The sequence below is a fragment of the Mauremys reevesii genome, linkage group 1 (genome assembly GCF_016161935.1).
Source record: "Mauremys reevesii isolate NIE-2019 linkage group 1, ASM1616193v1, whole genome shotgun sequence".
Taxonomy (NCBI): Eukaryota; Metazoa; Chordata; order Testudines; family Geoemydidae; genus Mauremys; species Mauremys reevesii.
Genome location: NC_052623.1, coordinates 110,428,593 through 110,455,267, shown reverse-complemented (window position 1 = coordinate 110,455,267; position 26,675 = coordinate 110,428,593). Strand labels below are relative to the sequence as shown.

Below are 26,675 nucleotides of genomic sequence, written 5' to 3'. Positions count from 1 at the left end.
AAAGACTTATGTGGTTCTTCCTGTTAAACTAAGAACTATGGTAGGTCTGGAGGGTTAGTGCTTCAGGAAATGTCACAGTTCTGTTGTGGCACTCTGCTTTTCCATGCTGTTACTGCGAACACTGAAGGAGGACAAACTAAGGAGGAAGAGGATTACAATATATAAAAATGAAAAACTTCCATTAAAATTCCATACTAATTCAACTTAGCTTCTGAATGTGATACAGCATTTGTCTGTTAGGAGGTTGTGCCGGTCAACTTTTTAGCTGGTTAGTAATGGTTCTCTAAAGAATTCATCAGATTATTTCATAAGTAAGATTATAGTCTTGCAAAATGATTGTTCTTTTGAGTATAATAACTTTAAATTTCTTTTATTATACTACATGCTTCAGAGGAGTGGTACGGTCACCTCACTCTTCATGACAGCAAAGGACAAGATTTTATTTAAGAAATTGCTTCAGTATTTGCTTAAATGAGTAATGTATTAATCTGGATTTCTACTTCTATCAATGGAAATCATACTGCTGGTACATCTCAGTACTTGGTAGTTTTATCATCTAAATATCATATATTTAACAGTGCATTTCATGCCAAATATTCCACAAAGTTAGCAGAGTTTGATGAGCAGTAAAAGAAAAGAGTAAGTCCATACTTTTAAATGGGATAAATCTTATGGGCATGTTCTCAAATGTCATCATTCTCTAAAGATACCCAAGCAAAGACAGACTTTAAAACATTTAAGAAGCTAAGCTGTCATAACTGAAGGACTTTTCTACTTAAAAAAAAAATAGATCATCTTTGGAATCATGGATTCCTTTAATCCTTCTTCCAAAGTGCTCCAGAGGTTTTTCAAATTGTTAACTGATGTAACCATCATTACTAGGGCTGGCTGGAAAACAAGGATTTTGTTTTGTAAAAAAATAAATAAGGTTTTGGAATTTGGTTTCATTCCAGTATGGAACAAAACTGAGACCTTTCCATTTTTTTCATGAAAAATCAGAAAGAGCGGCCCACCCATCGCACCCTGTAATAGCCAATAAGTTGGGCACTCATCACTGATCTAGAGCAGAGATTTAAATATGTGTATCCCACCTCCCAGGTAAGTGTCATAAGCCACGGGCTATTCTCTGGTGGGATGGGTTTCTCTCTCATTCTCTCCTGTTGGAGCTGCTCCACCTTGTATATATAATCAAGTATTCATTGGACCAGAATGCTTGAGATTGACTCTGTGGATTAGGGGCTAGGGTACTCACATAGGATGTGGGAGACCCATGCTCATGTCCCTGCTCTAGAGCTTGGAGCTTCCACATCTCTCCTGATTAACATTCTGTCAAAACTGATCTGTTTCTGCAAAAATTTTCAGTTTCAGCAAATCAGCATTTTTGAACGAACGAAACAGTTGCTTGGAAAATTCCCAATCCGCTCTAATCATTACACTTTTCTGGTCACACTGTATAGTAAAGTTCTATTTATTAATAATTTTAAAAGAGTTGATAAATTATTAATAGATGTTATAAGCATGTTACCAATGTGAGTAGTATGGGTTATTGATGGTTATAACCCATCAATAGAAATTATAAATGGCTACAAGAAAACTCTTGCCCTGTTAGATTCTGTAACAACTGATTAGCTATTTACGAGAGAAACTCTTAATAATTTATTAACCCTTTATAAACTCTTTATGCATGTAAATTTAATATATAAAATGTGACTTCATTTCTTAACTATCAATATTAAGCAATCCCTTCAGGCTATTAGAAAATACTACTAAAGCCCTAGCTAGATAAGAATCTAAAGCCCAGTCCACACATAGATTTTGTACCAGTATAACTATTTTGGCACAGGGTGTGATCTTTTCCTGAAATATTTATACTGATATAACTTCCAGTGTGCATTCAGTTATACCGGCATAGAGGTGCCCTACAGTGGTATAGTATGTTCCCTTTTGGGAATGGGCTATACTGGTATAAGCACTTTTATACTGATATAACTGTGTCCACACTAAGGGGGTTGTACTGATTTAACTATCAAGTACAACTTTTGTGTGTAGACAAGTCCTAAATAGATTAAAATCAATGGGTTTTGGAGCAATTAGTGCCTTGGAGGACCTGGCTGTTACTGCCTAGGTGCTTGTAAATTTGTATTGTTTCTTCAGTTCCACTTACAACCACACGTTACTCAGCTTTCATTAGCAGGAAAATCTGTACCAAGAGAAGAGTATATTTTCCATTTTCAATCCACTTTAAATTGATTAGAAGATCAGAAATATGAATTCTCAGTTGCCCATCCCACTTATATGAGCTAGTGAGCTAACTACAAATTCCTCGACAAAGGCAATTCTGTGTCATTCATGCTCAGTTATTATTGGAGACAGGCTTACCAACTCATAAATACAAAGTTAAGCCAGCTTTTGATTGATATTTTGCAACTCAAAACATTCTAGAGTTTGACTATATCTTAAAAAAACTCATTCAGAAAACCACTTAAGCAATTTTATGTTAGAATGTTTTTGGATACTTACCATTTGAGACTGAATTTCCATTTTCAGCAGTTACGGAACTGGACAGTGGATTAGATGATTGAGTTCCATGGTTGTTTGCATTTTTGTCTTGGGTTTCTGATCCAATTTCTGATGTGGTGGGATCTTCCCTGCTTGTCAAGTTCATATTAGTTTCAGGACCTGATATAAATAAACAGCCTGTCAGCTTTTCACTGAATAGTGTATTTTTCTCTCTCTCACACACACACAGAGTAACCTGATATCTACTAATCAAATTGCATTTTAAAATGAATTTTAAGTAAACACTAAACACACTAGAAAAAAAATGCAGGCAAAGACAATAATCAAATGCAATCTAAAGTTTATAATAGCAAAGAATTAACTGGGTTTAACTTGTGCTGTTTCTTTTTATATATATCAGTTTACAAAATAAAAAACAAACTTTCCTCCTTCTACATGCATGATAATCTCTTGCTCTGAAAGTTTGTGGCAAATATACTGCCTATATTTTAGATTCTACTTAATTCTATATAGGTTCTTATACTGTCCTTACTACTGTAATATCTCAGTGTAATGCACTAGTGCATTAAGTGACGTGACTAATAACTGTCACATGTGGTTTTGTCTTTCTCTCACCTTCTCCCAGGGGGAGAATTTAGGTGACCTTTCACACAAACCCAAACGAGTGGCAAATACCCGTTTTCTGCCATGGCAGTTAAGAATTCTTCCTTCTAAGATAACCAAGAAAAATGCATGGAAGTCCAGCATCTTAAAAAAGTAGACACAAAACTGACACAGACATAGTTTTGAGACTGTCCCTCTAATATCATTCTAATGTCTTACATCCTGGATATAAGGCTCCACTGCCTAGCACCTTTTGTAGCCATTGACAACTGTGCAAAGGAGATATAAATACTACCAAATCAGAATGGTAGCCTTGCTGTCCTAATGTGGATGACGACAGCTGGTGCAAGGCAGTGGAGAATCAGGTGTCTTATCTTTATCAGCCTGCTTTTTCCACCATTGTCTGCAGAAACAAACATAGGTAGTGCCTTGAAATAGTGTCAAGGCACTGGACAGGAACTCAAGATAACTGGGTTCAGTTGCTGCCACAAACATTGTACGTGCTTATGAGCAAGTCATTTAATCCATCTGTGCTTCAGTTCCCTCTGCAAAGTGGGGATAAGAATAGTCACATTTCCTTGTCTCACTGTCTTGTATATTGACTGTAAGCTCTTCAGGGCAGGGACTATGTCCTACTATGGGCTTGTGCAATGGCATTGTACTGATCTTGGATTTGATCCTTTAGATGCTATCATAATAACAGCCACCACCATCAGAGAGCAAAATAAATGTACATTGTTAAAGTGTAACATTATAATCCTCCTTCTTCTCCTCCTCCTCAAGGCAAATCCCAAAGCGACATGGCCTCTTTATAGATTGAGCCCCACCCAGAGTGATCTCCAGCTAGGTCCATAAGACAGCCTGGCTCTGACAGTTAAACACAATTCTAAAGCCCTGGGGTACGGATCCATGCCTTCCCACAGATACTTTCATTTCTCCCCAAAAGACAAATTATGTCTATGACACATGTGCACATTGAACCTCTGTGCAAAGGGAAGGGAAAACTGAATTGAAATTAACTCTCTGTTCATCAGCTATGTCTCCTGCACCCTCCCATATTAGCTAATTTAGGAAAAGAGCTAGAGCCTCAGCAGATTCTGACTTGGCTTACAGTACAACATTAAAGAATGTGAAGTAAATGCTTGACTTAGCCTTGGTAGTAGCAGGTTGGCTGTAAAGTACAGCTACATATTATACCTTATATAAAATTTGCCTGAAAGAGAAACTCCACAAATCTTTAGCTGGTAATAGTCAGTACAGTTGCCGATAGATCTTCATAAACCATCTACATAATTACTATGCCTCCTATTACATAAAAAGTAGAAAGTGGTTGACTGGGGTCCTTCTTTTTCTTGATACCCAGAAGATTTATTGAGCACCCCAACATCTGCAATTCATATGAGAAATTCAAGTTTACAGTGGATTTTTGTATATCTATTTTGCAATTTTTTTTTCTTTCAGAGACACATATATGTCTCCTTTGACTAATGCAGTGCCCTTGAAAAAGAGGGTTTTTTTTGTTTTATATTTTAAGGTTGAAATGCTGAAAAGCAATATGGACAGGTACTATCCAGCTAAATGGATAGTCTACTACCACCTTTAACTAGAAGAAGCAAATGGTGGACAGATACGAAGTATCTTTAGACACAAATTAACTGTTCCATGTGCTCCATTCACGGCAGCAAATGCATGCCTTTAATTGCTAACAGGGCAAATATTAAAGAGAAACTACAGAGATACAATTCCTAGTCCTTGTATACACTGGCAGTGGTGTGGATAGTATATGTAGAAACACAACACAGTGAAAAGCAGGCTGTGTCCATACTGTGTGTCATAGGTCTCACCCCCACTTGGAGCTGTTGGGTTCCAATGTGGGGACCTGCCTTGGTTTCCCTCTAAACTAAAATCTTAGTTTAGATCTAGTAAGCTGCCACCACTCAATCAGATATGTGGATTGAGACACAGTCCTTCCCCAAAATCCTAGGGGATTCCAAGAGTCCCAAATCCATGGAGTTCTTACACCCAGGAGAAATAAACCATTCCCCCCTGCTTCCTCCCCCCTCCCTTTTCCTAGGAGAGACACCGGGATTTAACTACAGAGGGATACCTCCCCCTCCCCTTTCCCTGAGAATCCACCCAAAGAAAGATCAACCAAGTCCTTAATAGAAAATAATTTATTAAAGAATAAAAAAAGAAAAGTCACTGTCTCTGTAACCAAGATAGAACAATACAGGGTCTAAACTTATTAATCTCTGGAGAGAATTCCCTCTCCCCCTTTCTCAGTAAAAGCAATATCAGCAAACAGGAATAAAGAATTTCCTTTAGCAAACACACAATTGCAAATATAGAAAGCAACTCAAAAGACTAATCCACCTTTCTAATTAATACTCACTATTAAATAGTAGAAACTACTCCAGGAGAACTTGGAGACATGACTGACCTCTTTTAGACCCAAAGAGAGCTCAGAGCAAACAAGGAACACAGACAAAGGCTTCCCTCCACAGAGATTTGAAATTATGTTGTCTCTGATTGGTTCTCTGGTCAGGTGGTCATCAGGTACTGCATGTTAACCCTTTACAGGTAAAAGAGACCTTAACCCTTAACTATCTGTTTATTTATGACAACAACACTGTGAAAAGCAGGCTGTGTCCATACTGTGATGTGCAGCCATACGTGGCAATGAAAGGCACTGCCTCCCCACAGCCAGAGCCTTTCCCCACTGCTGGAGCCTTTCTCTGTGACCAGGAAAGGCTCCAGCAGTGGGAAAACAGCAGGATAATACACGTGCTTGGTCATATAGAGAGCCATGTAGGGTTTATACCCTAAGATTCTGGCATGTCTTTACTCTACTCACTAAGCAGTGCCTCACCACCTACACTGTTATTTATATCCATGCTCAGCGTCTGTATTCTACACACTGTCGTAAGTTTAGACATAGCTAATGCGAACCACATTGGTATTTGAAATAGTTCTGTCTTCTCTACCACAAGCCTAGGTGAGGGGAAGCAAATCTAGATTTCACCTCACAGAACTCTGGTTTATATAACTGAACTTATGTTTATTTTATATAAGTAGGGCATTTCTACTTCTCAGTAGTAGGTTCCAGTGATCCAATAGAAAAATACCACTAAGTATACTGGCTGATTGCTAGTAATGGAAATAAAACCCTACAATGAACAGCTATAGTGCATAAATATTGGACATATAATGTTGACTTATTTCCTGCTCTGTGGAATTAGGTGAGTTTTCTAAATAAGGTCATTCTATGGATAGCATAACAAATAGGTCTCTATTTTTTTCAAAACATATTTATTACATAAGATGTTGCATTGTGTAGTGGCATCTTGAAATGGGTATACTGCACATCATGCACAATTAAATATTAGTTTGAAACGCACTTGAACTTCACAACATCTTGATACACGCCTACAGTAATTTGGAAACTACTTTCTATATATAGTACTATCAACTTTCCTCTGTCAGGTATCCCTGACACAAACATACTTGTGCACCATTCCGCCACCCCTGTCAACTTTTTTAAAAGTCAAAAAAATTCTTTAAGAGAAAAGAATAAAGAAAAATATATGGCTTCTACAGCTGTCACTCTGCTAGTCAGCACTATTGAGTGTTGGCTGTTTGTTCAAACTCACTCTGTTGCTCTCACCATAAGTACATTGCAACAGAGATTGGCAGCATCTTAACTTGATAACAAATAAACAAAAGCTTATGTGAAGAGTGATACTGACACTGATATTGGGAAAAGCCAGTACGGGTGAAAGCACAGCAACAGGCAGTTTATGGTAGGCAGGCAGGCAGGATCAGAGGCTTCAAGGGTGGAAGATTTTAAAAGGAAAACTTCCTAGGTTCTGTGATGAATAAGAATATTTTGAACATTATTAGACTTTGCCAGGAATATGACTGAATGTTTAACTCTCATAGTCAAATTCTGCCCTGACTTATCTGGCAAAATCTCACTGAAGTCAAAGAGATTGAATGGGTTGTAAACTGGGGCACAATTAGGCCATTACTTGTGGCATGGTGGAGAGTCAGAAACATTGTCACACTCTGTATATCTTTAAACCACTGGAGTATTTTTTTTTCAAATTTAACAAATACAAAAGCAGTAGAGTCAACTCATGAATTCCCCATTCACTTCTTAGCTTCAGAGTTCCTGGAAGACATGATGCTTAGAGCTCATGACATAATCATGAGACAGTGAGTGTAATAAAGACACTTGCTCTCATAATGGGGAAAAGAAGTTTGAATATGCCAATCATGGAATGATTAACTACTACTGTTTCTTTTCTTCTCTTTTTTTAATATGAGTCAAAACACCAGGAGACTAAATGATCCTTCTCTCTTTGACAAAGAAAAAATGTCCCTATTTTAGTTGAGCTGTAAATATTCAAAATATTCTGTTATAAAACATTTACTCTCTTTGTATGAGCACAAATGTGAATTTCCAAACACTATATTTGTTTTATGAGTAGGAACATACTTAAGTTAATATTGCTACCATCAGCTTATATAGCTAGTCACACATCATTCATAGAAATGGATGAACAGAACCTACCTATCGGGCCCAATTGGCCTGCAGACACAAGTTGTATATTGACACATATTGAAAGACTATGTGGTAATTAAGTGAGAAAATAAATTAAATCTGCTCTCCCACTTAAATAAACTCAAAGACAGAATTTAGCTCAAATGTAAGTGTTAACATGTAAGGGGATTTCTACAAAATATCATTATGCTAGCAAGATTCACATACTCATGTATTAGCTAATTGATTGTGTTTTCCTATTTCTGAATCCATATCTTTCCTGCAGAACTACTCCCTCGTGGAATGACTGCCTATTCCTCCCTCTAGCTCTCTCTTTAAAAAAATACGGCTACCTTCCTTCCCATAACTCACCTGCCCCTTCCAATTTTTTGTCTTTCCATGGCAGTGGTTCTTGAGTTCAGAGCTCTTTTATGGACGGATCCAAACCCCAGTGAAAACAATTGAAGGCTCCTATTGACTTTAATGGGTTTTGGGTCAGGTTCATACTTCCCCTGCACGATTGGTGCAGTGTTGCCAAACTGCTATGAGAGCTGTAATATGGGTCATTAGGGAGAAGCTTTCAGTACCCACTGCCACAGCTCAGAAAGAAAAGAAAAATCTGCCTCTGAGGACAGGTCTGCACTACCACTTAAAAGCAGCAAAGAAGGTGCCACAGGATTCTTTGCTGCTTTTACAGAACCAGAATAACACGGCTACCTCTCTGATACTTGACTACCACTTAAGTCAATCTAACTTATGTCGCTCAGGGGTGTGAACCCGCTCCTCCCCCGAGCAACACAAGTTACAGCGACCTAAGCACTGTCCACACCAGCTCTATATAGCAGGAGATGCTGTCCTGCTGACATAGCTACTGTCTTTCACGGAGGTGGAGTAATTGTGCAGATGGGAGAGTACTCGCCCGTCGGCATAGAGCTCCTTCACCAGACACGCTACAGCAGTGTAGCTGCGCCAGTGTAGCACTTTTAGTGTAGACCTGTCCTCAGGTGCAGAAGGTCAAGAAAGACTAACATCATTTAAAAAAAAAGAAAAGAAGAATTAAAATAAATGGGATTAGTAGTTTATACTGAACACTGTTTCTCTTTTAATAGAAAATGGCCAATGTCCAGTAATGCTTTCAGTCTGCAGATTCGATCATAACAGCCAAAAGTCATTTCATCTTTCAACCCTGTGGAGTAATGGCTACCCACTAAAACCTTATCTCTCTCTCTCTACATATATTAGAGTATATCTAGCAATTTGATACTGGAAGAGCATTATTTCCTCATGTGCCAAGAGCATCATGGCCTACTGAAACACAGTACAGTAAGTTGTAGAGAAATGGAGCTATCTTACTACCATTTTTATCTGACCTTGAAAAAGTTAAGAAAATAACGTAACCCAAGAAGAAAACTACTAAAGAATAAGTATGGCTGTGGTTGAGCTAAGTAAAGACATGGAGAATATAGAACATATAATAGTGAAATGCTCGACACAGGAGGCAGAAGTTCCTTCTCTACCAAAAATATCATTTAATGCTGATATTAAAATGCCCAACTCTGTCCCATGTTTTAGTGGGGAGGATGTTTGATGAGACCGGCTAAGGGAAAAGCAACCTGAGTCCTGAGAGGAGGAGGGGGAAATGAAGGGTCAAGCTTGTCTCTTTCACAGCCTTCCTCCTCCCAGAATGTACATGGAAATTACGCACTGGCCATGCTCTGGGTGGAAAGAAGATTAATTCAAATGGTTCCAGCCCTTTGCTGAATATAAATCTCTCACAGGAATGCAGCAGCCATCCTGCTGCTGTTGCTGCCCAGCCCTAGATTGGAGGTGTATTTTGAACTGTGTTTCCAGTTTGGGGAACTGTTTCCCCTCAGGGCAAGACTGACAAGGTGTCAAGCAGTGGTTTGTTTTTGTTTGCCTTGGCACCCTGGAGGCCCATTTTCAGGCAAGGAAGGTGTAATGACAGAAATGTTAAAGTTGTAAATTTATAAGCATAATTTCATTGCAACTTGTCCAGTGCAATGAGAGGCTCAGTGGGGCCAACTGCCAGAAGTGAACGTAAGAAAGAGACTCAGAAGATAACTGGAGGACTCTATTAGCCTGTATGAAATAGGGAAGATCTTTACGGCGTCTCAGACTGATATACACCTGATGCAAACCCTGAATAATGTAAAGCCAGGGACTGAGGTTGGGATGCAGAGTCTGTTGCAGAGGGTATAGGGAAACAGGACTTTTGAATCTCTGTCTCTTCCGTGATGGTTCACAGGGCCTCTGATGTAAAAAAAACTGCTGAGCCATATGTCTAGATCTGACTGATGGGCAGTGGAACTTACTCTTAGGGACAGGAATATATATCCCCAGTGAGAAGAGGGTAGCTCTGGAGTCCTTAAAGGCATGGAGGGACTCTGTCTTCTGGTTCAAGAGGGGAAGTCCTCAGTGTTATTCTGGATCTCCCTAGGGAGCCTGACACATGGAGCCATGACTCCCTGCACATGACAATGGCAGAAGCCATAGCTCTAGAGGAGGTATCAGTGGCCTGCAGATTGGAGAGCAGTCCTGGCTATCAGTTTGCCCTTGTCTATCAGAGATTGAAAACGAGCTCTGTCGTGCTGCGGAAGGCTGTCAGTAAACTCTGCAAAATAGACGTAGCTCAGGAAATCATATTTAGCCATTAGTGCGTGTTAATTGGCTATCCTGAACTGGAGGCTGAGTGATGGGAAGACCTTTCTCCCCACCATATCCAGGCATTTCCCCTCTTTATTGATAGGAGTAAACCACAGATATTGTGGTTAAGCACAGTCAGAAGCTGGATGGACCACTAGTGAGTTGGGAGCAGTGTGAGAAAACAGAAATTCCACTCCTTTGGCTGGCACATAATAGCATTTCTCCACTTTTTTGGGGGTGGGATTATGGGTGGCAAGGGTATGCCAAACTGTCCTAGCTGGCTCCAGTATGGCTTCATTAATGGGGAGAGCTATTCTGTTGGATCCAGGTGTTGGGATGATATCTCAAAATTTATGCTGGGAGTCCTGGATCTTCTTGAGAGGAATCTGAAGCTCTCCAGCAATTCTGCAGAGAAAGTCCTGAAACTGCCTGAAACCACTGGGGGGCGGGGGGGAAGGTGGGGTGCTGGAGTAGGGGGACTGGAGGCGGAAGGAGATGTAGAAGTCACTGCTTTGTCTGGGGGATGATGATGGCAGCCTTGCTGGTTCCAGAAGGACTGCTGGATCTGCAGTGTAATGTTCTTCCTCCTCTTCTGCTGGATCTGGGAGCAGATTTGAACATCCCCTTAGAGGGGAGGCAAAGGGTGACTCTGGTAAATTGGATTGACTCTGCAGGGGAGTACTAGTCCCCAGGTCCCCAATATGGCCAGTAGGAGGAGTCAACAAGATGGCCCCAGCTTCAAGAGAGATGATGTAGAGTTTGGTCTCAAATGGGTCCAGGTCTTTTGGGTGGTGGATGACATGTAGGGTAGGGGAAGTACAGTCAGTGCCATTGGAAGGAAGGTGTATTCTGCGTATGGGATAGGTGATAAATTCCTTCCAGTGGTTAATTCCCTCAGAGATGATGTTAGCTTCCTGGAAATGGAGAGACCCAGTGGAGGAGGGGATTCCAGATCCAAGAGAGTGAAACTGTGCTGTGGGACAGCAATGGATTCCTGGTGTGGGAGGGGCTCTGCTTGTTTGAGCCACTGGATCCAGTGAGGAGGGAGCTACTCCAAGTTGACGGTGATCGAACTTTATAAATGCTGATGGATCCTGGGGTTTTAGAGGAGCCAGTGATGATAGCACCAATGCAACTCGGTCTTGTACTGATGGAGCTCAATGCTTATGGGCTTTCTTGTCACGCCTCTGGGATTTAGAACATACTAAGTCCTCATGGACAGAGCTGATTGGCTTGTTTACAAGTAAATACAACCTCTTTGAAGTAGATTTAGAGGAAGACTTAGTCTCATGATTATATCTTTGTCTGTTTGAAGCTGAAGGCAGACTGATACATCTTATTCTCTCTGAAAGAAACATAGCAGGCTGAGGACTGTCAGGACAGGAGTCCCCCAGCATATCAGGTACTGTCTGCCTCACCCTTGCAGCTGCCATTGCTGATTAATGATTAATTGATTGATTTCACCTCATGAAGCCTGACTGCTCCCCTCCTACCTGTTCTGCAAGTTGTAAAGAGGGACTTTAAAGCAATTATCTGAGGGGGGGAAATCCCAGTTTGCACCATCCCTCCCAGAGTCCCCATTTCACAGCTCCATCAGTGAAACTACAAGACTGCAGAGTGAGGTGGCACAGAAACAGCGTTCTTCCATGGAGTATTTTAGGGTGGGCAAAAGAAAGACCACATCTGGCTTGCTCATTAGAGAAGCAGCTGCAGAAGCTTAGCAGCATGAACAGCAGGAAGTGAAGTGAGTGAACTAGACCATAAAGAACAGTAGTCAGCAGGCACCACTTTGGCCGCCCCTCTCGAGAGCAATATTTCCTTGGGGCACCAATGATCAGTCAGGGGGCAGGAGATAATGATAATAGTGAGGAGGACGAAGCTGTGATTAGCACAGCACCAGTTACTCCAAATTCTGATCCCAAGACTGACCCCTCAGCAAGCTACTGTCTGGACACCATCAGCTCCTTCTAAAAAAGTTTTCTCCACTACTACTTCAGTTCTGGAAAGGATGCAGTTTGTTAATCATAGCTCCTAGATGGGGGGATGGTCACTTTCTCCCATCTCTGCTGGATATGGTTTTGGTGTACTGCATTTCTCTCAGAAGGAACTGTCCTCCAGCCCATGTAAATACAATCTTCCAACCCCTCCTGGAAAACACATTAAATAGACATCCTCCTGGGTTTGGCAACATTTCAAAGTTGACGTTGTGGACAGTACCAATGCCATTTGGCAACTATGCGGATGTAGGAACAGTTGGAGCCATGACCTGAAATTTCTGGGGACATCAGAAATGCGGAGTCACTCACATCGACACATCACAAAGCAAATGTGCTGCAAGAGGTTATCTCAGGAGAAAAGCAAACAGGTACCGGAGTCTACTACAGAGCAGAGGATGACACCATCAATGCTTTCCATGATTTCATCAGCTAAGTACAGCAACATCACTCAGACCACAGTGGAGTGTTATGGGGGCAGGGGAGGGGGCGGCGAAGATATAATCACAATGACCCTAAGGCCATGACACTAGTCACAGATCATGTGAGGCTAGTGGACATGGTACCTTTCTTCAACATGGAAGGTGAGGGCTTCAGATGTTTTGTGGCTGAAGCTGTCACCAGGTGACAGATGCCTATGATAAAAAGGCAGTGCCAGCTCTCTGTGCTACTGGGATAAGTCCAGTATAGCACGGGCTGGGTAACTGAAGGTGGGAGGGTATGCCTGAGCTCTGACATGTGTACCACTGGTCAGACAACTGACTACATGTACCTTACAGCCCACTGGGTGACCAGCCGCAGAAAGGCTAGCAGCAGCACCAACAGCATCTACACCTGCAGCTGACAGCACTCCACACTATCTGATGTGAGGGAATCAGCCAAGTAATTCCCTTGCTATGCCTGCTGGAGAGAAAACTGACACCCATGAAGAGCCTCTTCCCAAGAACAGAGTAACAGCACTGAGCAATTCCTCGCGTGAGTCATGCTGTCTGCTCTTCTGGGAAATTGCTGTCTTCGAGAAAACAGAGAGAAGGCACATAACTGGATGGCAACATAGCTAGACCACAAATTCAAAAATACCCTGGGTTTCTTCTTCTCAGCAGGGAACAAGGAGGCAGGAGTCCAGTTGAAAAACAGACCAAGAGAAATGGTAGCTGAAGCCATTGTCCCCATGGTTGTTCAAACACCATCACCACCAGGAGGCACCACTACAGCAGTTGTTTCAGGAGTGCCACCACTACGGGTGCTGAGGGAAGCAGCAAAAGATCCTTTTGGCAACAGCTCGGAGAACTATGAACTGGTCCGCTTTGCCTCTCCCCACCTTGAGCAGTCTGCTGCTGCTGCTGCAGCAGAGAGGATGGTGGGCAGGTATTTACACTGAATCAGAACTTCTTTACTGTTGGCAGCTGAGGAAGGATGTGTGGCCAGTCACAAAACTGAGGAGAAGGAGTTGGTGGTGTCCCCTTTATAGCCAATAAAGGATTAGGACACTCACCTGGAATGTGGGACACCCAGATTTGACAGGGACTCCTAGGTGAGTGCCCTAGCACCAGGCCATCAGCTATTCTGGGGTGGATCTCTCAATCTCTCCTGTTCAAGCTGTTTCACTTTGTATAAATGATTACAAATGCATTGGGCCAGAAAGAGAGTGTCAGAAAGACTTTACAGTGTGGTGCTTAGGGTATTACATGGGAGGTGAGGACACTCAACTTCTTGTCTCTGTTCCAATAAATATTAATACAAAGTGGTTCCACTGAAAGATGATGGACCTCACAGGACCTGGGTGAGGTATGCTTGGGGATGTTGGGCCTGGGGAGCCAGCCCAGTGACGTGGCAGGCAGAATGGGGCTGCTGATTTAGGAAGGTGGCCCCAGCACATCTGGGTGCTGCCTCCTCAGGTGAGACTAGAGGGCACTGGTACCAGACTCCTGCCCCATGAATGGGTTAGACTTAGGAGATTCCTTCATAGTGGTAGTAAGCAGACACATTTAGCTGCCCCCTGAAAAGTGTTCCCAAATGTTGTGGCAGCAGCAGCACCTGGAGCAGCAAGTGCTCCCTCATCCCTCCCACCTGACCTTCCTCCCTCTCATCACACGTCCCAGTCAATTTTTTTTTAAAGTCAGTTATTGTCCTACTCCTACCCTCCTCTCCCTCTTCCCTGCCCTGACTAAATGACATATTGAAAATTCTGTAGAAAATGCCTACTGGTGGACTTCCTGTTCTGGGTCAAAAAGGGTTAAAACATTTTGTTCAATATTTCTGGTAGAAATGTTTCAAAAACATTTAAATGAATCAGAAACATATTTCCCTTCCCTCATAATTTTTGTTTTATGGAGAATTTCAAAATGTGGAGCTTTAATTTCAAATCAAAATTAAAACAAATTTTGAAATCTCAAAATCCTCCACAGAATTATCATTCTCTGCCCAGGACTAATTATATGGCACAAGGCCACTTAACACCGTTGTGGGCCCAAGTAAATACCTAGTATATCCTCCCACAAAAAACTTTACAGTTAATAAAGTTGTTTCATTCTCCTCCATGTTCTGATCAAGCTAATAATGGCGCTACAATAACTTTAATCCCTTAGCAATGAAGTCATGCCATTTTTATTATGAAATAATTGCATTTTATATGTATAGGTGTCAGAACTTTCTGATGTTGCTGCCACAAATGACAGCTTGTTTCAGTTCATTTTTCTTTACTTGTTCTCATGTTGTTAGCAGGCAACATCAATGCATCTCTGCTACAATCAACACAGTGCATGACTCCTGAACAATGCATTCACTGGGCCTGCATCTTGGATTCAAGTCTGCCTCCATATGCCATTACATTATTGATTATTTGAAAATATGTTGTTTACATTTTAAAGATTCCAATCTGGCCATGCGTCTCAGTTACAAGGTGATTTCCAGAATCCAGCAATAAAGATGCAACAGTACTCCAGGCTGTTAGTTTCACTTTCCTATTAAAATAATAGGCTTGTAGATGGCCACCTGAATTCCTTGTTACATGCTGAGTGTTATTACAGTTTACGTGCTTGAGATACACCGGGATGTGGTGATACAGCTTAATTACTGTGCTCCTGCCATAGAATGGATGTGGGAGTTAAAGGAGACAAAACAGAGAGAAACTTAAAAAAGGTTAAGTGTTATATAAAGCATGAGGAACTGAAGGAAACTCACATGGAATGGACAATTTAAAAAGTGATAAGAAAAGATTGTGCAGCCCTCCCCCCTTAACTTCTTCCTCTTGAGACAGTAATTATGGAAAATCTCTAAAGCCCCAGTCCTGCAATGACTTATGCATAAGTTTAATTTTAGGCATGAACGTTTAATGATATAAGTGGGGTCTGAATGAGCTCTCCCCTGACATCTAGTGACAAACTGGGAGGGGGGTGAAGACTTCAAGAGCAGATCAAGTTCTGAGTACACACCTTCTAAAGATCAGGGCATTTAAAAGTTTCTCTAGTTGGGCAACCAAAAATTGATGCACTCATAATCAAAATCACTTTTTAAAATGTTGACCTAAGTATGTGACTGGAATTAGGTAAATTTGAATGTGGAATACCATACAAACATACAGGTATTTTAATATGGAGCTGAGAAATTACTGCAAAAATACTCAGAGCATTCACTCAAATTTCAAAATCAATTTGTTGTGGGAGCATTTACGCACACCCTTTAGGAGTCTGTTTTCTTTGAATATTGCATCTATTGAGTATTACTAGCAAGAATGTTCACACTAAACTTGCAGTAATCTCAGAAGTGAAATATTTTATCCGTGAGAGACAGTGCTTGACGCAGCAGATGAGGAAAGTTCTCCCTATACCCATCACCTTTGCCCTTCCATAGAGGCCATTAAACAAGACAGCCCACATCCTTCAAAGTTAGAAATATGCAAATATGTTGAGTAAACGTGACAAGAGAAAATTAAATTAAATTCTATTATTAGGCTACAATGGACTAATTTTTTCTAGGAATGATGCCGTGATAAAGGTCTGTGCATGGCCCAAAAAGGAAAAAAAAAAGCATACCAATCTCTAAAATTCCCAAATCACAATCATCTGTTATCTCTCTCCAGTGGTTTCTTCAAGACCTTCTACAGATTAAAAGAGAAACACTGGAGTTTAGGGAACACCACAATACCCTGGAATTTATGTGACATTGCATGTTGCTAACAGTTCCAATTTTAAATATTTTCAATACTGACTATCGGATCCTCAGAGTGAGCTGTTTATGATCAATCCAAGAGAAAAAAATACAAAAAAAAAATCAAATAAAGGGTAAATTAGACAGGTATAGAGCTGTGAGTGTCCCTCTTTCCCTTCCTTTCTCATTCCTATAGTCTTCCTAGCTTCCTCATTCCTCACCCTACCACTATATCAAGTAAAAACAACAAAAAACCCAACATCAACAAGGAAATACGTAACTAAAGATGTGATGCCAGTTCTTCACCATCTTAATGCGCTTGTATGTTACATCCCAGTGCCCCAACTCTTTGTCTATTTTGCATCTTTTCACGTGAAGGCTCTCCTGTACAATATTTCTTCTCTATGTTTGTACAGAACCCTGCACAACGTGTTCGCAATCCCAACTGCAGCCTTTTGGCCTTGTCACTATATAAATGTTTACTACTACCGCTAATAAAAAGCCTATTTCTGGAATTACAAAAGGTTCATGAAATTCTCTGAGCAAGAAAAGAGGCTAGGCAGTAAGTTTCTCTGGCCCATTCTTCTTCATTCTCCTTGTGCTGCTCTGGTAACATGAAGGCAACACTACCTGCTAGCTAGAGGACTCTCCTAGCATGGCGGAATTTCCAGCTGCAACTGCTGTTGCTAGCTCCTAGGCTACCCCTCACTAATCCCCTGTTTAGGGGGGCCATGCCAACCAGTGTAGCTCTAATTTAGAAGTGTCTCCAGCATCCAAGAGCTATGAGCAGCTCTCTTGATTTCCCCCACTCTGCTGTATCTAGTAGAAATTGGGCACAGCAGCCCTAAATGTGTAGAGTAAATTACTCACTTGTGAATTATTCAGCTGTATGCACATATTTAATCTGAAGATTAGTCACAGAAAATATTTGAGTCAGACAGTACTGTGTTAGGTAATTAAGCAGATGTATATAAGTAGGTATTGATCTATGCCAAAGAAGTATTTTGAAGCTTAAATCATTAATGTTTTAAAAGTGCTTTGAGATCCTCAGCTAATAAATGCTATATAAGTGCAAAGTATCATATTGTTTCCTCGGGTACTCCTGGATAACAGAAGATAAAAGGTGACAGTATATCTTTCTATAGTGCTCACAATTGGTAAATTCTTGGTTTTTGCATCAAAAGAACAAAATCTATTATATTATAATGTAGGAATAATGAGATGCAGATATGAATATTATCTTTATTAAGTTGCTTAAGAAGAAGGGTTGAGTGGCTTAGAGGATAAAGGACTGGGATTTCATCTCTCAAACCCCAGTGGGAATTTAATTTGCAATCCAGTATAGAGCTATGTTAGCTATCAACAGTAGCTTACTTTAATCTGCTCATAGTGGGGAATTATTTACAAGCTATCAAAATAATACCTTCCTCTGACAGTATGTTCCTTTACAGAGACAAGAAACAAGTTGCTATTTTCCGAAGCTCTACCTAGCATACAAAGCATGTTTGTTTGCTAAGCTCTAGCTGGAACTAGGATGCCAAAATATCATAGAATCATAGAATATCATCTAGTTCAACCCCCTGCTCAAAGCAGGACCAATCCCCAACTAAATCATCCCAGCCAGGGCTTCATCAAGCCTGACCTTAAAAACCCCTAAAGAAGGAGATTCCACCACCTCCCTAGGTAACCCATTCCAGTGCTTCACCACCCTCCTAGTGAAAAAGTTTTACCTAATATCCAACCTAAACCTCTCCCACTGCAACTTGAGACCTTTACCCCTGTCTGCAATACCCCGGTGGCCATTAGTTTCCTGAGTATCACAATTATAATTGGATAGCATGGAGCTGCTCATTTGCATGTAAGATTATCTGGGAAATATCTGACTCAGGAAGGGGGTAAAAAGGGGACCCAAAATAGGTAACGGATGTGAAGGATGTGGGAGATGCCCATAACATTTTATGAATATTATATGTCTATCTGATTGTTATTATGTTGCTTGCTGTGTGATTTCAAAGGAGGTAACTCAGACATGAGCTGGCCTGTACATAGACAAGAAAGCGGACAAACACCTCTGATAGCCACCCCAGCCCCATATGTATTGATAATTAAAGGACAATGCAGAGAGCCAACTGCATGGAAGTCTATCCCCAACCCATTTCTGGTGGGGCTGCAGAAATCAGTTTAACCAGGTTTAAGAGATACAGAGAGACAAAGAGCTTTGGGACTGATAAATGAACAGCCTTGAAACACAAGGAGAAGACACAGGAACTGAGTGCAAGCAGACTGTACTCCAGTTCCTAGAAGTGGGAGTGCCTTGATAAGTTATGCTTACCTTAGCTTCAGGTAAGACAGTTATCAATGTAGACTGTTGTGTTAAAACTGTTTGCTCTTGTAATGCTCTGTCCTACCACTGAGTTTAAACAATACTTTATTTTGGAAAGGCTATTTGGGCTCACTGCATTCAGGCCTGTCAAAGAGACTCAAGAGGGAGTCAAAGTTGCAGCTAGCCCGGAACTGTGACAATGGGTATTGAAACTTTTATCTTTGAAATCAGTAGCATAATCTAGGTAGCAGCGATGGTTTTGTGGTTATAGCACTGAAGTGGGACTCATAGGGGCTGGATTCAAATCCCTGGTAGGCTGACCACCTGTCCCAAAATGCAGAGTTCAAGTCCTGGTCCTGGACTGAATGACTTAGGGATAGCATTTGTCCCGAATTCCCTGAAGCGCTGCTCTGCACCTGCCCAAGGCTCAGGGGTGGTGCCTGCCTCTTCCCAACATGGGGGGGGGGTAAAGGTGGCCCTTAGCCCCCACAAGCCATGAGGCCCTGCCTCTGCTTCTCCTCTTTTCTCGGAGGTCCCACCTCCTGGCCAGGCTGGAAGCTGGAGCCGGGCAGTGGTAAGAGCTGCCCAGGGAGGCCAGGATCTTCCACCGGCAATGGGTGGCACTCTCAGAGGGCAGAAATATGGGCCGGGGGCTGCTCTCAGGCACTCCAGCCCCCCACCCAGGGCAGATGGAGAGTCTGGGACTCCCCACAGTGGCCTGAGCTCCCTGGGCAGCTCTTAACATGGCCTGGCTCTGGTTTCCAGCCTGAGCAGCGGGTGGGTCCTCAGGGGGAGAGGAAGAGTGAGGCAGGGCCTCAGGGAAGAGGAGGGATGGGGCCACAGAAAGGGCGGGGCTCCTGCATGTGTCCTGCTTTTGCCTTTAAAAAGGGATGGTCACCCTAGTCTCTGGTCTGTCACAGTTTTCCTTTGTGACCTTAGGCAAATCATTTAACTTCTCTGTACCTCAGTTCCCTACTGTCTGTTTTGTCTATATAGATTGTTAACTCTTCAGAATAGGAATCTTCTCTTAATGTGTGAACAGTATGTCCATAAATTAGTACAATGGTAGCCTTGATCACAGTTGGGGCCTCTAGGTGCTACAAAGGAATAATAACACTAATATAAGTCCAGCCAAGTTCAGTAGTCCCTGAAAATTATTCCCATCTGTTGGGTGTTTTGTGGTCTATGTGAAAAGAGCTGGTGCAGTCTCAATCCAGCCCACAGCAGGCAAATGTCCATGTCACAAAACCACTGGCTAGCATCCTGGTTGGTAGTTTCAACAAAGAGGTCAAGAAACGAATGGCCATGAGAGTCTTCTCACCCCTTGAGATTGTTGCTCCAGGTCAAGACTGAGGCAGACTATTGAGATTTGCTTGCACTGCCTCTATTGTACTTCTGGGAATAAAGAAAGAACTTTAGTCTCCAAGGCTGTAATCTAGTACCTTTCACACTTGATTTAAAAAAAAATGAACTACTATGGAGAGCTCCAAAAATGAGCCTTACTTTTAGTGAGATCTCTGGATGAAGTCTTGGCCTTACTGAATAGCATAATGGGCTAATTTAGCTACAACAAATCAGGAAAATGATCTTGGAGTCATTGTGGATAGTTCTCTGAAGACATCCACGTAGTGTGCAGCAGCAGTTCAAAAAGCAAACAGGATGTTAGGAATCATTAAAAAGGGGATAGAGAATAAGATGGAGAGTATCTTATTGCCCTTATATAAATCGATGGTATGCCCACATCTTGAATACTGTGTACAGATGTGGTCTCCTCATTTCAAAAAAGATATACTGGCACTAGAAAAGGTTCAGAGAAGGGCAACTAAAATGATTAGGGCTTTGGAATGGGTCCCATATGAGGAGAGATTAAAGAGGCTAGGACTTTTCAGCTTGGAAAAGAGGAGACTAAGGGGGGATATGATAGAGATATAAAATCATGAGTGATGTGGAGAAAGTAAATAAGGAAAAGTTATTTACTTGTTCCCATAATACAAGAACTAGGGGCCACCAAATGAAATTAATGGGCAGCAGGTTTCAAACAAATAAAAGGAAGTTCTTCTTCACACAGCGCAGAGTCAACTTGTGGAACTCCTTGCCTGAGGAGGTTGTGAAGGCTAGGACTATAACAGCATTTAAAAGAGAACTGGATAAATTCATGGAGGTTAAGTCCATTAATGGCTGTTAGCCAGGATGGGTAAGGAATGGTGTCCCTAGCCTCTGTTTGTCAGAGTATGGAGATGGATGGCAGGAGAGAGATCACTTGATCATTACCTGTTAGGTTCACTCTCTCTGGGGCACCTGGCATTGGTCACTGTCAGTAGACAGGATACTGGGCTAGATGGACCTTTGGTCTGACCCAGTATGGCCGTTCTTATGTCCATTGACTTCAAAAGGGTCTGAATTTCACCCTCTATTTTGAGATAAAATCATTGATTGGATTATACTCTCTTCAGTGAAGAGAATCGCATAGTAGTAAACTGAAGAGCACTGTTCTGGACAAACCTTTTAATTTTCATGCACATATAGCATCACCTACTATAGATAAACCATTTCAAATAAAGAGAATCTGGGGAATCTTGCAAGAGCTTAAAATACACTAGACAGAATAAGATTTTATAAAAATACTAGACAAGCCAAGAAGTTATGCATTTTCCAATATAATACTTCAAATTTTGCATAAAGCAATCCACTTCCTTATATTGCAATCTTATTAAAATGCACCAGAGGTTAAATGAAAGGTAATATTTATAACCGCTGTTACAAGAGAAATGAACTATAGATGTGCAGTAAACTAAAATGTGAGCCGTAAAAACACACTGTGTATATTTGTCTGTGTTTCTTTGATGCAATAGATCCTTTTTCTCATCAACAATTTATATGTAACAATTTATATGTAACTGCACTTAAATTTATACAGCAGCTTTTATCTAATAAAATATTGATTTTAAATTTTACGGTATATCTTCCTTGAACTTTGACCTTTCATACTTAGTGCTGCCTTGATGAAATATTTAGGAGTCCAATATTTTCCATGTGAAAAGTAAATTCAGAGCTGCTAGATGGTAGGCTTAGTTGATACACTAGCCTCGGATCACAGGATACCTGAGCTGATCTCCATCTTTTGATCACAGGTGATGAAAAATGAGTTTGTAGAAATCTCTAAACCTGAGACAACCTTTTGTGTGGATCATAAAAGCCAATATGCAGTCTCTGTTGAAGTGGGCCTACTGTGTTGCATTAAAAGGGAAGTGCTTAGGTGCATTGAGAATGCACTTTCACTTCCAATCTAACAACCACTTCTGAGCCAAAGACATAATGGCAACAGAAACCAATTAAATTTGCTCTCCTTATATGAAAAAAGCCAAAATATTTTCAATGTATTTTGTCAAATGTGTGTAAAGACTCTGTGATGTCCACTTCAGTGAAATCCTAGATATATTTACTTAATATCCCCTAATTTAGTTTGAGTCTGCTCTACTATAGCTGCATAAATTAACCCCACAGAAGTCAATGGAGCTGTGCCCATAGAGAATACAATATACAAAAAGTGAGAGGATAATCAAGCCAACGATTCATCGTTTTTCATTATGTTTGAAAGTAGGAAATCAGACCCAATTTAAATATGCCATGAATATTTACACAAACAAAGCTAATTATTGGGCCAGATATAGGTTCAAAGATGGAAAAGAGGATCATACATTCAATAATCCTGGATTTTAAATTAACAGGTTCTGGTATTGAACAAACTGTTGACACTCCCCACAGACTAGGACTGTCCAATAAGGACAGATGGCACACTGCTTTTTTATGGAGAGAAGCTGCTGTATATAGTGCGCTGCATGCTTTTTTTTTTGGTATGTGGTTGTTATTAAATTAAAGAAGTAACATTAAACCAGTTGACCAGACTCCACTTTTGAATCAGACATTAGAAGACTTCCCAACTGCATTATTAATATAGCTAAAGTAACTGTTGACATCAAGATGAACTCTAAAAATTCACAATTTGCACGCACACCAATCTGGAGCTTCTCTATTCTGTACAATAACAACAAATTAACAAAAAATCCTTAACTTTTTGCTCCTTGCACAAGGTGAATGATTGAATAAGGATCTGTAAAATATTATGGTCTCAAAACTATGTAAAGTGACAAGCTTCTGGCTCAATTGCATCAGGTACAATGGACTTTGCTTTGCAATCTGAAAGCCTGGTCATCAATTAGGCAGAGTGTGTGTGTGTGTGTGTTTGTTTTGTTGCAACCCCTCTTGTATTAGATTGGAGTCTTAAATTCTTCTAAATGGAGAAAACATAATTGCATTATCCAAACTTGTGTCTTCATGAAAATGTAATAATGAAACTCTGAACTGAAGTCTTCAAATTAAAGTAAATATTCTGTACGATACAGCTAACCTACTGAAATATACACAATACAATTTTGCAGTCAAGATATTGCCATTGAATTGACATTGTAAACTCATCTTCATATGATGTACTATCTAGTCATTTTGTTTAAACTATTGGAATGTGAAGAAAAACATTTAAATTTGTAGTGTAAGAACTGACTGGTAGATGAAAAGTAGACATTTCAGAGGAAACTTGAGGAACTGTATAATCTGCTAATATATTTTCTGCATTTTTATTCCCTGATTTTTCACAACTAGAAGATTTATATTTTATAAAAATAGGCCATTGGTTTCTAATTTATCTGCTTCTGACACAGGTTGTTTTATTTTATGGGCTAGTTTCTCTGTGAAACTGGAGCAATAGCAAAGTAAGCATTAAAAAAACCTATCTTCCCTTTGTGATTTCAGGATAATGTTCCATATTTATATGGAAGCAACATAGCCAATGACTGTTATAACATAGGTACCTGAACTGGAAGGAATACCTTAAAACAGCCCACAAAGAATCAACAAACTACCATGCATCACAACTTTGAACTTGAGCTATGAATAGTTTCTTTTAAAGGTGGTTGAAGAGATGGACATTATGTTTTATTTTCACATTATTTTGCTTTAAAACAGGCCTTTTTTGCAAAAAGTTGTGAAAAACATGGAGATTCTCCTGACTGTAGTACTTCTGAAGAACAGTGCCAGTGAACACATTCTCTCTCTCACACATGCGTGCGTGCATGCATACACACACACGAGCGTGCGCATCAGTCTGGCAGTTAGCCAACAAACTGAAAAGAACATACTGGTACTCCAGTGAGGTTATGCTGAGTAATTTGTATATTTGTCTGTGGTCTTTGTTTTAGAATGTAAGAATTTTTGTAAGTTAACTCTATACATATATTCTCTTAATAGTTGGGATCTGAAAATAATCTATTTATTATTATTAAATACTTATATTGCCATACTTCCCAGAGCCTCCATCCGGAATGGGACCCCATTATGCTAGGTGCTGCACAAACACAAAAGTAGACAATATCTGTGCCACAAAGAGCTTACATTCAAGAGGATAAGTAGCACATGAAGGACAGGAGAGCAGGAAACATATATATATATATGTTGTGACAAAGTTCCTCCTCTACCTTGGTGGGTCCTGCGCTTATTGGCGGATTTGCTCACCTCAGAGATCTTCTCCTCTGGTGGAACCCACAGTCTGGGTCAACTCCTCCTGTGTCTGATCAGGAGTTTGGAGGTTTGGGGGGTAACCTTGGCTCGCCCTCTACTCTGGGTTCCATCCCAGGGCCCTGTGGATTGCAGCTGTCTATAGTGCCTCCTGTAACAGCTGCATGACAGCTACAACTCCCTGGGCTACTTCCCCATGGCCTCCTCCAAACACCTTCTTTATCCTCACCACAGGACCTTCCTCCTGGTGTCTGATAACGCTTGTACTCCTCAGTCCTCCAGCAGCACACCCTCTCACTCTCAGCTCCTTGCGCCTCTTGCTCCCAGCTCCTCACACGCACATCACAAACTGAAGTGAGCTCCTTTTTAAACCCAGGTGCCCTGATTACCCTGCCTTAATTTATTCTAGCAGCTTCTTGATTGGCTGCAAGTGTTCTAATCAGCCTGTCAGCCTTAATTGTTTCCAGAAAGTTCCTGATTGTTCTGGAACCTTCCCTGTTACCTTACCCAGGGAAAGGGGACCTACTTAACCTGGGGCTAATATATCTGCCTTCTATCACTCTCCTGTAGCCATCTGGCCTGACTCTGTCATAATATATTTTCCCCCTTTGCTTTTGTACTATACGAATAAAAAAAATATCAGATATCTGAGACTGCCCCAAGGCTAAAATCATTACCTAGCCTACCTTAGCCATCATCAGTTAGCAGAGTTCATGTTTGTGGTGGCAGAGTGGGACTTGGAGAGGGAGCTGATGGAACAAAGGGAGTGTATTCACTGCATAAGGATGAGTGTGGAAGAAAGCATGAGGACATTTGTGGGGGAAGTGGATGCTGGAGACTGGCACAGTTGGTGAAGGTGCAGTGCTGACAGTGTGATAGAAGAGATTAAAACATTTACTTATCAGTGCTTTTCAGTTCACTTTTAAATTTAATACCACAACCAAGAGAACTGGCACAAATATTGAGATACAGATATTGTCAACTGAGTCTGTGCAGAGAGAACACACAATAAGATGAAGCATTCCCATCAAGCTTACCTTCAGGCTCCCTAATCTTTCTTCCTGCCGCGGACTTGCGAAGCATGCTCCGTCCTGAGTTGAACAAGCTAGTTAACTCATCAAGGGGACTGGTCAAGGGTCTTGAGTTTGTAGGACTGTACGGAAGTGGAGATGATGAGTTGGAGTTTGATTTCCTGTGCTCAGCTCTTGCCACCTTTACTGGGGAGTAAGGCAGCTTGGAGAATGGGGAAGACGAACCTCCAACTTGAACAGGATTTGGTCTCTGAGGTGCTTTGGATGGATCTGAGTTTGTTCCTGTTTTCCCTGTATTAGCTTGAAAAGTAGCACAAATCTCCGGGGGGAAAGTAAAATGTGAGGAAGGTCGATAGGAAATAGACGGGGGCATAGGAGGAGGTGGGGGAGGGAGAGGAGGAGGAGGAGTTGAAGGAGGAGATACTTTGCTTGAAACATTAAATACAGCCAAACCTGGGGATGAAGGCCTTTCATTCTCCCCTTTCTGGTTTTTGGAATACTGTGGGGATAGAGGACTTGAACCCTCTGACTGCACTGGGTATTTTAGATTGGTTTCCAGGACAGGAAGTTTTTTCACTTCTAGCGGTGTTAGGGGTGATTCATCAGAAGCAGGTGAGCATGTTACAGGGGTTGGAGGAAACACAAGAAGTGGAGGCCTATGAGGAAGCAAGTTTGGGAAAGGGGCTGGAATGTCACAAGAGTCTTTATAGCCCAAGGCTGCTTGATTATTTGCATCAAGTTCTTCAACAGGTACATAGTTTTTGCTCTCAAACAACAGTGGAGGAGATCCGGTCACTAATGGAACCATCCCATTACCATTGCTGACTTCTTCCGGTAAAAAATATTTCATCTCTTCATAAACAGACTCTCCTTGGTCTGGGCTTTCTGGTTCAGCAGAACTATTCATCATAGCATTCCCTACCATTTCAATATACACCGGCTCAGTTTCCTCCTCTTCCTGTGACATACACAAACTCAACGTGCTGTGATGTGGCCCATCAGCAGAAGCTGCTCTTTGTATTGTCATAATGTCATGATCACCTGTTTTAGACACTACGTTTGAATGTTTCACATCCCCAGGCTTTTGGCCAGATATCTCTTCATAGGAGCCACTGAGCTTTGTGTTGGGACTTCTTTTTGGCTTTCTGGGAGGAATCTTTTTCATGGTGCTATAGTCATCACTGTGTGGCCTTGGTCGGGTCAATACTGAAATGGAAATATATATATATATATATTAACAACAGATCAAGATCTTGAGTCTTCTGCAAGATAATGTC

At 41.1% G+C, this 26,675-nt stretch overlaps 1 protein-coding gene across 2 annotated transcripts in view; it reads right to left on the bottom strand.

Moving 5' to 3' along the window:
* Nucleotides 1-26,675, bottom strand: part of MYO16 (myosin XVI) — a 575,450-nt gene that overhangs the window by 25,975 nt on the left and 522,800 nt on the right. For both annotated transcript variants that reach the window (XM_039547002.1, XM_039546990.1), the window contains 2 exons: nucleotides 25,405-26,604; nucleotides 2,521-2,679 (listed from right to left, as the gene is read on the bottom strand). In XM_039547002.1, the coding sequence (XP_039402936.1) occupies nucleotides 2,521-2,679; nucleotides 25,405-26,604 (1,359 nt within the window). The remainder of the gene's footprint in view (nucleotides 1-2,520; nucleotides 2,680-25,404; nucleotides 26,605-26,675) is intronic.